Here is a 12623-nt window from a genome sequence, read left to right as displayed (position 1 = left end):
GCCTCATTAAAAACTTTACCAAGAAAACCCAATGGGACAAAACCTCAGTTAAGGGAAAAAGAATACAACGCGTATTTACTCCCCCTCATGAAAACATCACATATTTTATCATATTCTACATACTCAATCTTGAATACTAGTTTTTAAATGACTATTTGAATGTATTTGCTAAGCATTTATATTACCATTATTTAAAAGTCATGAGTAAAGGAAATTTGGGGAAATATATTTTGATCTCTTCAGGAGATTCAATAATAATCATAACAAACTTTAATCATGATTCTTATATAAAAACACAAATAGGTATTTTGGATCATTTTATAATCCTCCTTCAACTATTTAAATTTATCACATATGTTCAAATTATTTCAATTCATATAAATGTATAATTTCTAGAATTTCAATATGGCTTTAGCATTCTAAATTCTTCAAGGATTTTAATATAAACTTACTATATTGTGATTTATAAAGGTTGTAACAATAACCATTAGACGCAAGTTAAATCTTTTATGAATTATCAATTTAATAATATATATAAAGGTTATTGATCCACCACAAAAGAATGTTATATCTTTTCATAATCAATACCAGTACTTAGTGAAAAACTTTATATTTTTATTCCGCTTTTACAAAACTATTTCATTTGCACCCTTATTGGCTTTATACCTTTAGATATTTGGACTAGTGGTCCAAAAACTCCACAAATTTAATTGTACTTGAATTGCGTCTTTCTATTTTGATCAATTTATTCCATATCTATATTTCTCAATAGATTTATTCAAGATCCTCATTTTATTTCATTATTTCAATAATAATATAGCATGCAAAATCATTGTCGACCACTTTTATTATTTGGTTCCACATTTTCTCAAATTGACATAACTTATCGAGATCTCTTATTTTCATTATTTTAAAATTCAATTTCAGGTACCTGAATCTCTTCTGAAGTTTTACTTATTAGTTATGTCTTGGGTCTCTTCTGGAGCACTCGCCTCACTAAATGACCATCTAGAATAATTTTTATCTTTGGAATCGATCAGTCTATTATTTATTCTAACTGATTGTCCTACTGGGACTTTGATTCAAATTAAAATATTAGATGGTATATAACACTTGGTTATTCTCATTAAGATTGTAAATACATCTAACAATTAACTTGTAATGAGTTATCCTTATTGAACTTCTGGTTCAATTACTCTCCCCCTAACTCATTACAAGTTATTGTTTCTCTTCCCCTAATGTTGAGAAAACTGACAACTCATGTCACAATTAAATCTTGAATTAATTGCTCAAGAATATTAAAAGGAGACTCATATAAATATACATTCCCAATCTTTTATTATGACCTGTGTGTTGTGGTGGAGCAATTGGAATAGATACCTCACATCCAAAAATTGTTAAATGGGAAATATTTGGCTATTGACCAAAAATCAATTGTAATGGGGAGTATTTATAATTTATTGGCTTAATGGTACAACATGTAAACCAATACAAGCATGAATCTCATGCTGAAATAGAAAGTTTTGTTCTCATAAGTAATGGTTTAGCTATAAGTTGGAGGCATTTGATAAACAATTTAGCTAAATCATTTTGTGTGTGAACATGAGTTACAGGATGTTCAACTTTTATCCTAATTGACATACAATAATCATTGAAAACTTGGGATGTAAACTCACCAACATTAGCAAGATGAATTGTTTTAATTGCATAATCTAGAATTAATCATTTAAACAAGTAATCTCGCAAATGACAGGTTGCGAGTTGATAACACATGTGATTATTTTGTAGATGCATATACCAAAATCATATAATATCAAAACCATTCACATGGTGGATGAATGGACCCATATTCATTTTAGAAATGGAAAACATTAAATCTCAACTTTAGCTAGTGAGTTTCTAATAATCAATTTTCATTGAGAACAAACAACAAATGAGAATTCTTTAAATTAAAGAATCTTTTGGTTCTTTAATTGAATGTCCATATGAATTCTCAATTAATTTTCGCATCATATACGATCCAGGATGGTCTAACTGGTCACGCCAAGTAGTAAACACATTTGTATTAGTAAACTTCTAGCATGTGTTTCAATTGTACTAAATGGTAACAAATTGATAATTTTATTATCATTCCTTTTAATTTGTATCCACATATAAGTACTATTGTGACATTTACTACTGGAAATGTCTAAATCAATGTGAAGTCTATAATGCCACCAAGTCAATAAATATAATTTCCAAATAATTGTATGCAATATTCACTTTAGGGAATATATCAAAATCTTCAAATGCCCAAAAATCTATTAATAGCAAACTTTAAGAGTGAATCTTATTTTCCATGTGTATAATAGCTACATAACCAATGACTTTTCATACATAAGTTTTCTCTCTTGTAAGTTCTCATCAGTAATATTTTACCACGTAATTTTAATTGAGAACTTATTTTGAATACGTAGAATTATACTCACAATTTTTAAAAGATACTTGCAACTTTAGATGCATCCTACTTTAATAAGCTTTAGATAGAATTATCATATTCTATTGCTCATGAGTAGATCTTTCACAGCCAAATATTTTGCTTTCAACCCTTTAATAGGGATGATGACAAAAGAATATCATAAATATTATAAATTAATAATTCAATCCCCCCCTTTTTTTTATTCATATGAAATATAATCTTTTCCTCATTCACAATCTCAATATGAGATCCATTACAAATAACTTTTAAAAGTAATGCATTAACCATCACAAATTTTGTGCATTTTAGATAGTGGTATATTAGCTCTTCTGGAGCTTTCAACTAATTTTGTATTATCAAATATTGAAATAATATTTGTTTGTTTCAGTACGAAATAAGATAAATATTTTCTATCTGTAATGATAGAATTCATTACTACGTTTTCATATCATTCCTCAAAGAATATTAACAGAAACAAAATATTTGGGCATATGCCACATATATGGCCAATAATTTTTCATATTATATTGATAATATAAGTTATTTTTACCCTTTGAAAAGTTATCTTGAGAATTCTCATTGTTCTCTTATTCATTACTATGTTCCCACTTTTAGTGGTCCATGAGTATATCTTTTATTTTCTTTATGTTTACATTCACTTTGGAGAATGCAACAAATTTAGTAGAACGGATTTATAAACATCCCAATAGATTTTTTATTTCATAATTACCATAACAAACATGCGTGAGATTTCAAATCAAAATCTATCTACGCATGTTGTCATGATTAGTCTCCAGTTATAATAAACAATAAATAAAACATAGTAAAATATACTTGAAAATCTTTAACATCATCGTAATCACTAGAAGGTATGAGATAGTTCCAAAATATTCTTGATTCCATATGGATAACGATATCAAATCTTTTACCATCTATAAAAACTTTGCATCTTGCCGTCAAAGAAATTAAAAATCATGGAGGATAAATTTGATCATCGATAAAAGAAACTATCACTTTAAGCAAGATCGTGTTGATAACGTACTATAAAATAAAGAGAGATGGGGAGAATAAAGAACAAAGAGAATATAAAGCAATATAGAATATACTTTATTGATCTAAAAGGGTGACTACAATGCTTCGTCAGAGTCTCTATTTATAGGTATAAGAAGTATAAAAGAAGTAGAGATTTAATTCTAATAACTATTAGAATTTAAAGTACATCAAAATTTTATCTTAATCATGATAGACATCCACTTAATAAGATATTCATAACATAAATTATATAATATTTCAAAAGTTTAAATTGTTTATAATATTATAACAATGATATAAAACTCAAAGATATACAAGGTAATAGTTTTTTTTTAAATTGAACTTTTATTACTTTTTTTCACTTTTAAATTTTTAAAATATAATTTACTAAAATTTTTACAATTATATATATTTTAAATTAATTTGATTGACATATTTTTCCCTTTTTAATTATTTATTTTAATAATAACTTAGCAAATTTGAGATGGAATTCTTGTAACTGTCATGCTGTTGAATTAATAAATTTAAGTGTATGGTTAAAATGTATACATTAACTTTACATCAGTTTTTCATTCAATTATACAAATATATAAATTTGCTTATTTTTATATTGAATTAATATAATTGTTAGTATAAAAAGTATATAAATATAATGGTACTATCTTAATGATATTATTATTGGCTTGTAAAAATTTCATCAAAATAAAATTTCATATTCTAAATTATACAAAATTAAAGTTCATGTGTGGCGTACACGTTGAACTAAAGTTTATGTTTATTTTTCTATATTTATCTCTTTTTATTTCAATATAATTAATTTTGAAATGTGTAATGGATAAGATCATCGAAAAATATTTTTGGAGTGATAATCATATTGAAGTTAAAAAAATAATTTGATTGTTTAATTTTTATTTTGAAGTAGATATTAATTAACTCTAGTACATACATATCCAATTGCATCTTACATTATCACATGCTCGTGTATGTTGAATCTTGGGTAAGGATTACCTAACAACTTGGAACAAGGTCTTTTAACATCTTGAGTTCAAAGCCTTCCATATGAAATAACTTGGCAATATAATATGCTACTCTATTACAAGGGTGAATCAAGGGGGCTAGCAGTTGCATATTACCCCCCTAAAAATAATAAAATTTTAATTTAATCTTTTAAATTTTATATTTTTACTATCGAAAAAATTACAATTTAATTTTGACCCTTCCTAAATTCTTTTTTGGTTTTGCCCCTACTCTATTATTCTCCCTTAGAGTATATTGCATCTTGACAGTCCATTTCCACCATAACATCGATCAAATATTGCAATCATGTCCATCATCTAGCATGTCACCAACCAGCCATGTCACTCTCTAGAATTACCAATTGATAGTCTTTACCCTGTGCAATCTTCAAATCCTTGTAAGCTGCTCTCAACTTGGTAGAAAGTAGGGGGGCCACGCCAATCTTCCTCATAAAAACACAAATCGACGCTCTTTGAGCATCTTGTATTACCCATCCTATAGCGGCCTCTCCAGAATCCACATCAACAATAATGTCTACGTTAATAGCCATCCAATTCTGTAATGACACTTGCCACCCAACACATCCTCCACCGTCCTCCATGCTTCAACACTACGCCAATGCCCACTCATACCTGCTTGCCTCTACCCAGCATTGCCGAACCACTTGAACAACAGGCCGTATGACACTCTCAAAGGCAATCATTTTGCTTCTTCCACAAGTGCCATATCATGGTCCCAAACATTGTTTCCCACTCAACAGCTGAACCATTGACGCTAAATGCCTTAGTCACCCGTTATAGGAAAAGTCATATAACATCGATTTCAATAGTCCAATAACTTAAATAAAAACTTTTGAATAGTTTAATAGTTTAAATGAAAACTTTCGAGTAGTTCAATGATCAAATTATAATTTACCCTTTTATTCATAGTTATATTAATGGTTTACAATATATAGTGGGCTTCACAGTGAGCTGAAAAACCCTTGAAGAAGCCATTTTCTAAATCCTGATCCATTTTCGACCCTTCAAATTTTGGATTTTAGGGTTTAAATATTTGGTACTTTAGCATTTACTCCCAACAATATTTATTAATTAAATTAAGGGTAAACTGCATAGATAGTCACTCAATTATTAAAGATTTTTATTTTAGACATCTAAAATAAAAAGTTTGTAATTAAGCACTCATGTTATTTAATTTAGTCATTTTGGTCACTCTTGTTAATATTACAAACGAGAAGCTAACATAGAAATTAAAAGATCAGTATAATAATAAATTTAATCTTCAACTTTTAGTCATAATTTTTAAAAATAACTCTCAAAATTTACAAATAATTTCAATTTTAATTCTAAATCTTAAAAATATAGAAATATATAAAACACATAAATATTTTCAAAAATATAATAATAAATTTAAAATTTATATTAATATTAAATAAATATAATTATATTAATATTACATAAAATAAAAATCCCCACCCCACCTCGTCCCTCTCTCCCTCCCCCACCATCATTTCCGTCCCTCCCCCTCCTCTTTGCTTTGAGGTTTCGATATGGTTGCCATTAATTTCCCGAGAACCTCTAGTATCTGCAACAACACCATGGGGTTTTCTTATTGGCTTTCTCGTTTCAGGCCTATGAACTCTTCCGCTTATATTTTTCCTAAGAAGCCATTGAGACAAACTCATTCAAGATGATAACAAAAAGTGTAAAGTTGTGGGGGAAGAGGAGAGGGAGGTCCGGTGGGGAAGGGGGAGAGGGAGAGGGAGAGGGGTTTTTATTTTATTTTATTTAATATTAAGATAATTATATTTATTTAATATTAATATAAATATTAATATAAAATTTAAATTTATTTATTATATTCTTTTGAAAATATTTATTTTATATATTTTATATATTATTATTTCTTGTCAAGATTACTTTTTAGTTTTATATATTTTAAATTTATTATTATATTTTTAAAAATATTTATGTATTTTATATATTTCTTTTAATTTTTAGAATAATGATTAAATTGAGATGATTCAGAAATTTTGAGGTTAATTTTTAAAATTATAAATAAATTAATGATATATAAAAGTTGAAGGTTAATTTTTATTATATCGATTTTTTAATTTATTTTCTCTTTGTGATTTCAGAGTGACTAAAATAAGAGATCATGTAAAGTGGATGTTTAAATTGCAATTTTTTTTATTTTAGGTATCTAAAACGAAAGTTTTTTTTATAGTTGGTGCCTATATGTGTCGTTTACCCAAAAAAACCAATGAGAGGGAAAAATCATCTCACTGTGTCTTCGTTTCATTTCTCAATTCACTCTCCTCAAAGCTTTGGATGTACCAAAAACCCTAACCAGCAATGTATCTCTACAACTTAACTCTTCAACAAGCCACCGGCATCGTCTCCGCCATAAACGGAAACTTCTCTGGCGGCAAAGTCCAAGAAATCGTCGTCGCTCGTGGCAAGATCCTTTCCCTTCTCCGTCCCGACGATCTCGGTAAGCTCCAAACACTTCACTCTGTCGAAATCTTTGGCTGCATACGTTCTTTAGCTCAATTCCGGCTAACCGGCGCCCAAAAGGACTATATTGTAGTAGGGTCGGATTCTGGTCGGATCGTTATCCTTGAATACAATAAAGAAAAGAACGTTTTTGATAAAGTTCACCAAGAAACTTTTGGGAAATCTGGATGTCGCCGGATTGTCCCGGGTCAGTACTTAGCTATTGACCCCAAAGGAAGAGCTGTAATGATTGGTGCTTGTGAGAAACAGAAATTAGTTTATGTTTTAAATAGAGATACTGCCGCTAGGTTAACCATTTCGTCGCCTTTAGAAGCTCATAAGTCACATACTATTGTTTATTCAATTTGTGGTGTTGATTGTGGCTTCGATAACCCTATTTTTGCTTCCATTGAATTGGATTACTCGGAGGCTGATCAGGATTCCACGGGACAGGCTGCTAATGAGGCGCAGAAGCATTTGACGTTTTATGAACTCGATTTAGGGCTTAACCATGTGTCTAGGAAGTGGTCAGAACAAGTTGATAATGGGGCAAATATGTTGGTCACGGTACCTGGTGGTGGTGATGGGCCGAGTGGGGTTTTGGTTTGTGCAGAAAACTTCGTTATTTATAAGAACCAGGGGCATCTGGATGTTAGGGCCGTCATTCCTAGACGGGCTGACTTGCCGGCAGAACGTGGTGTTTTGATTGTTTCTGCTGCTACTCATAAGCAGAAATCTATGTTCTTCTTCCTTTTGCAGACAGAATATGGGGACATTTTTAAGGTTACACTGGAACATGGAAATGAAGGAGTTACAGAATTAAAGATTAAATATTTTGATACAATTCCTGTTACAGCATCAATGTGTGTGTTGAAGACTGGTTTCCTATTTGCAGCTTCGGAGTTTGGAAATCATGCTTTATATCAGTTTCAGGCTATTGGAGATGACCCTGATGTTGAGTCATCGTCATCTACTTTGATGGAAACTGAAGAAGGTTTCCAGCCAGTGTTTTTCCAGCCTAGAGGGCTTAAGAATCTAGTTAGAATTGACCAAGCTGAGAGCCTGATGCCAATAATGGATATGAAAATTGCTAATCTCTTTGAGGAAGAAACACCTCAGATATTTTCACTCTGTGGGCGTGGTCCTCGTTCGTCTTTGAGGATATTAAGGCCCGGTTTGGCCATCAGTGAGATGGCTGTCTCACAGCTTCCTGGTGTCCCGAGTGCTGTGTGGACGGTGAAAAAGAATGTTAGTGATGCCTTTGATGCGTACATTGTAGTGTCATTTGCCAATGCTACTCTTGTTCTTTCCATTGGTGAAACAGTTGAAGAAGTTAGTGATAGTGGTTTTCTTGATACCACTCCTTCTCTTGCTGTTTCCTTGATTGGTGATGATTCACTAATGCAAGTCCACCCTAATGGTATCAGGCATATAAGGGAAGATGGGCGTATTAATGAGTGGAGAACTCCTGGGAAAAGGACGATTGTTAAGGTTGGCTCAAATGGGCTTCAAGTGGTTATTGCATTGAGTGGAGGGGAGCTTATATACTTTGAGGTGGATATGACTGGGCAATTAATGGAAGTGGAGAAGCATGAAATGTCTGGAGATGTGGCTTGTCTTGACATTGCCCCTGTTCCTGAAGGAAGACAGAGATCCCGTTTTCTTGCAGTGGGTTCATATGATAATACAATTCGTATATTGTCTTTGGATCCTGATGATTGTATGCAGATTCTGAGTGTTCAGAGTGTGTCCTCGCCTCCTGAGTCTCTCCTTTTCCTTGAAGTTAAGGCATCAGTTGGTGGGGAGGATGGTGCTGATCACCCTGCCAATCTTTTCCTTAATGCTGGTTTGCAGAATGGAGTGTTGTTCCGAACGGTAGTAGATATGGTTACAGGGCAGCTCTCTGACTCCCGTTCACGGTTCTTAGGGCTGAGAGCCCCAAAGTTGTTCTCTGTTAAAGTGAGAGGCCGACCTGCAATTCTTTGCTTGTCCAGTCGGCCATGGCTTGGTTATATTCATCAAGGACATTTTCTGCTAACTCCGCTTTCTTATGAGACACTCGAATTTGCTGCCTCATTTTCATCTGATCAGTGTGCTGAAGGTGTTGTTGCTGTTGCTGGGGATGCATTGAGGGTTTTCACCATTGAGCGTCTTGGAGAAACCTTTAATGAGACTGCTATTCCTTTGAGGTATACTCCTAGGAGGTTTGTCATGCAACCAAAGAGGAAATTATTGGTAATTATCGAGAGCGACCAAGGATCATATACTGCAGAAGAGCGTGAAGCTGCGAGAAAGGAGTGCTTTGAGGCTGCTGGAATGGGTGAAAATGGTAATGGTAATGTGAATGAAATGGAAAATGGTGGTGATGACGAGGACAGAGAGGATCCCCTCTCTGATGAGCAGTATGGTTATCCAAAGGCAGAGTCGAACAAGTGGGTTTCTTGCATTAGAATTCTTGATCCGAGGACTGCTACCACAACTTGCCTTCTGGAGCTTCAGGATAGTGAAGCTGCTTTCAGTGTATGCACCGTGAATTTCCATGATAAAGAGTATGGAGCTCTCTTGGCTGTTGGAACTGCCAAGGGCCTGCAGTTTTGGCCCAAAAACAGCTTAGTTGCGGGATTTATTCATATTTATAGGTTTCTTGAAGATGGCAGGTCACTTCAACTTTTGCACAAGACACAAGTGGAAGGTGTTCCTCTTGCTTTATGCCAGTTTCAGGGAAGGTTACTTGCTGGAATAGGATCTGTGCTCCGATTGTATGACTTGGGGAAAAAGAGATTGCTTAGAAAGTGTGAAAATAAGCTTTTCCCTAACACTATTGTCTCTATCCACACTTACCGTGATCGAATATATGTTGGGGACATCCAAGAGGTATGGTTTCTGATTTTTTCTGAATTCTTACTTCTTTATCAGTTTCTTTTAAAAATTACTTTACATCTTGTATGCATGTCTCGTCTAATAAATGGGTTTTGAAAAATTGATGAAGTTGAGTTTTAATGCTCCCTTTGTTCCAAAACTGTAGTCCACTCCGATTATGTGTTCTTCTGTTTGCTTTCTTTGTCGGTTATTCTAGATCAATAACAAATATGATCCTTTATTGCAGTCATTCCATTTTTGCAAGTACAGAAGGGATGAAAATCAACTGTATACTTTTGCTGATGATGTTGTTCCAAGATGGCTTACTGCATCATACCATATAGATTTCGACACCATGGCTGGTGCAGACAAGTTTGGGAATGTCTATTTTGTGCGCCTACCACAAGATGTATCAGATGAGATAGAAGAAGACCCAACCGGTGGAAAGATAAAATGGGAACAGGGAAGGCTCAATGGAGCTCCTAACAAGGTAGAGGAGATTGTTCAGTTCCATATTGGAGATGTGGTAACTTGCTTGCAGAAGGCATCTCTGATACCAGGTGGTGGAGAGTGTGTTCTTTATGGTACAGTAATGGGGAGCTTGGGGGCATTGCTTCCATTCACTTCCCGTGATGATGTTGACTTCTTTTCTCACCTAGAGATGCATATGAGACAGGAGCACCCGCCCTTGTGTGGACGAGATCATATGGCTTATAGATCTGCATATTTCCCTGTCAAGGTGGACCTCAAATGAAATGTTTATTTTCAGATCATCATGTTCTCAGATGTAGTTAATTTTATTAGTTCTGGTTTTCAAAGTTTGAAATGATTTTGCAGGACGTTATTGATGGGGATTTGTGTGAGCAGTTTCCTACCCTACCTTTGGATTTGCAGAGAAAAATTGCAGACGAGTTGGATCGGACTCCAGGGGAGATATTGAAGAAACTTGAAGAAATCCGAAACAAGATTATCTGAGGTAGCTAACGGCATCATGTTTAAGGTGCTTTTCCCTTCCCTCTCCTTTTTTGGCTTTCTGTACCATTTTTGGTTTATATCTACGTAATTATGTTTAAAGTAGGCTAAAATAACAAAGAAAAGACCCTAAACTTAACTATAGTATCCGGAGAAGCCCCTGTGGTTTTATTACACACAAATAAGCCTTTGAACAAGTCCCTAACTTTTAATTTATACTGCAATAAACCCTTGAAACAAATTAACCACTTGTCTGGATAAAAATTGGAGGATAAGGTTTCTTTTTGTACAATCAAAGTTTAGGAAGTTATTTTAAGAATGTGATATGGTTCAGGGGCTTCTTTCCCTAGTATTTTAGCCTTTAGTGTTATTGCTTGAACTGTAATTAGGCGGTTTAATCAGCGTTTCGAGTAGTATAACTGCATATTGAAGGGTAGTTTGTGCTTTGTGTATCAGTGTACCTGGAGTTGTCAGCACGAGTTGCCGGTAGTCAGTCGTGGTGTCACAGTTGTGAGGAGCAATTGCCCGAGGCAAGTCAAGTTGAAAACGAGAGGTAACGAGTCAAGTCGAGAAGGCTAGGCAACTGAGGGGGATAATTTTATATAATCAAACAAACTAGTTGGCGTTAGAAGCAAAAAATTAGTGTTAGTATTCGTAGAGTTGACATTTGTTGTTGTAATTAGTTGGGATCATCTTGTGAATTTGTATGATATATTTTGAAGTTTGATGTTCACGCTTCGGTTTTGTTTTAAAAGGAAAATATCCAGTCGTCGTTGATAGTCGAATTGACTCAAATTAAATTTCTCCCATGCAACATTGGTTCAGGTTTATTTATTTATTTATTTTTTATATCATTTTATTTCATTTTTGGTTAACCGGAGTATTATAGAAAAAAGAAAAAATTTAAAATTAAATTAAGAAAAAAGAACTTGGTTCGTTTGTATAATTGCAGTTTTTTTTTTTTAATATAATTTTGTTGAGGACTCGAGTAGGCGCGGATTCGGGCTTTCCAACATCATCTAGTTTAACAATGGTTAAATTGTCATAGATAAATAGAAAATGAATGATGGAAAAAATGGACCAAAACTATAAAAATAGAAAGGTTAAAATTGGCATCAAATCAACATTACCATAGAAATCTTGCATTACTTACCTGTTTTATTAAATCTTAACACTATTACTAATATAAGATTATTAACTTGAAATAAATTTTAAGATTAATATAATTATGAGTTTTAATATATCTATTTGCAGAAATTATTTAGGATTTTACAAGCAAGATTCAAAGGTGAAACATGTGTGGGAAAAAGAAATTAAAATGTTAAATATTAAAAAGTGAAATATTTAATGAACTATAATATTCTCAGTGTCACATTGAATATTAACTAATTATGTAGTTGGGTAATAAATTAAAAGGGTGTGGTTGATCTGTGAACAGTACCTGATGAAGTTTCATTGTCATGTTATGTTTTTCTGTTAAGAAAGACATGAATATCGGTCCTATAGGTGAAGTCATTTTCATTTAGATACGTTGAGACAGTATCACACATAGTGGGTCCGTATAGGTTGGGATTTTATTTATTTTGGCGAAAAAGGTTGTATTTTTATTTAGATTAAAATTTTATTTATTTAAATAAATGTAAATTATAAAAAAAGGCATTTTCTTTTTATATATTTCAATATTTGTCGAATAAAACACCAAATGGAATGGGAAGGAACATACTTGTCGTAGTCTCTTTATTTAAAGAAAGCTATTCAAATCTTCTTACATATGATAAATAAATCATTTA

At 32.7% G+C, this 12623-nt stretch overlaps 1 protein-coding gene across 2 annotated transcripts; it reads left to right on the top strand.

Moving 5' to 3' along the window:
• Window positions 1–6728: 6728 nt before the first annotated feature.
• On the top strand, window positions 6729–11633 carry LOC108460535 (spliceosome-associated protein 130 A-like). Of its 2 annotated transcripts, none has more exons than XM_017760050.2 (4): window positions 6729–9876; window positions 10109–10600; window positions 10699–10861; window positions 11290–11633. In XM_017760050.2, exons 1-3 carry the CDS (start codon window positions 6862–6864, stop codon window positions 10834–10836), a joined length of 3645 nt encoding a protein of 1214 aa, XP_017615539.1. In that variant the 5' UTR covers window positions 6729–6861; the 3' UTR covers window positions 10837–10861; window positions 11290–11633. The 2 variants fall into 2 exon arrangements, with proteins under 2 accessions (XP_017615539.1, XP_017615540.1); XM_017760051.2 differs by having other exon boundaries at window positions 6735–9876; window positions 10699–10837.
• Window positions 11634–12623: the final 990 nt, after the last annotated feature.

This window comes from Gossypium arboreum, chromosome 4, assembly GCF_025698485.1.
Source record: "Gossypium arboreum isolate Shixiya-1 chromosome 4, ASM2569848v2, whole genome shotgun sequence".
In the NCBI taxonomy this organism is placed as follows: Eukaryota; Viridiplantae; Streptophyta; class Magnoliopsida; order Malvales; family Malvaceae; genus Gossypium; species Gossypium arboreum.
This window is presented reverse-complemented; position numbering and strand designations above follow the sequence as displayed.

Coding starts and splice junctions, on each gene's coding strand:
- LOC108460535 (XM_017760050.2), top strand. CDS start 6,862: ATGTATCTCTACAACTTAACTCTTCAACAAGCCACCGGCATCGTCTCC. Junction 9,877..10,108: donor ATGTTGGGGACATCCAAGAG/GTATGGTTTCTG, acceptor CCTTTATTGCAG/TCATTCCATTTTTGCAAGTA. Junction 10,601..10,698: donor CTGCATATTTCCCTGTCAAG/GTGGACCTCAAA, acceptor ATGATTTTGCAG/GACGTTATTGATGGGGATTT.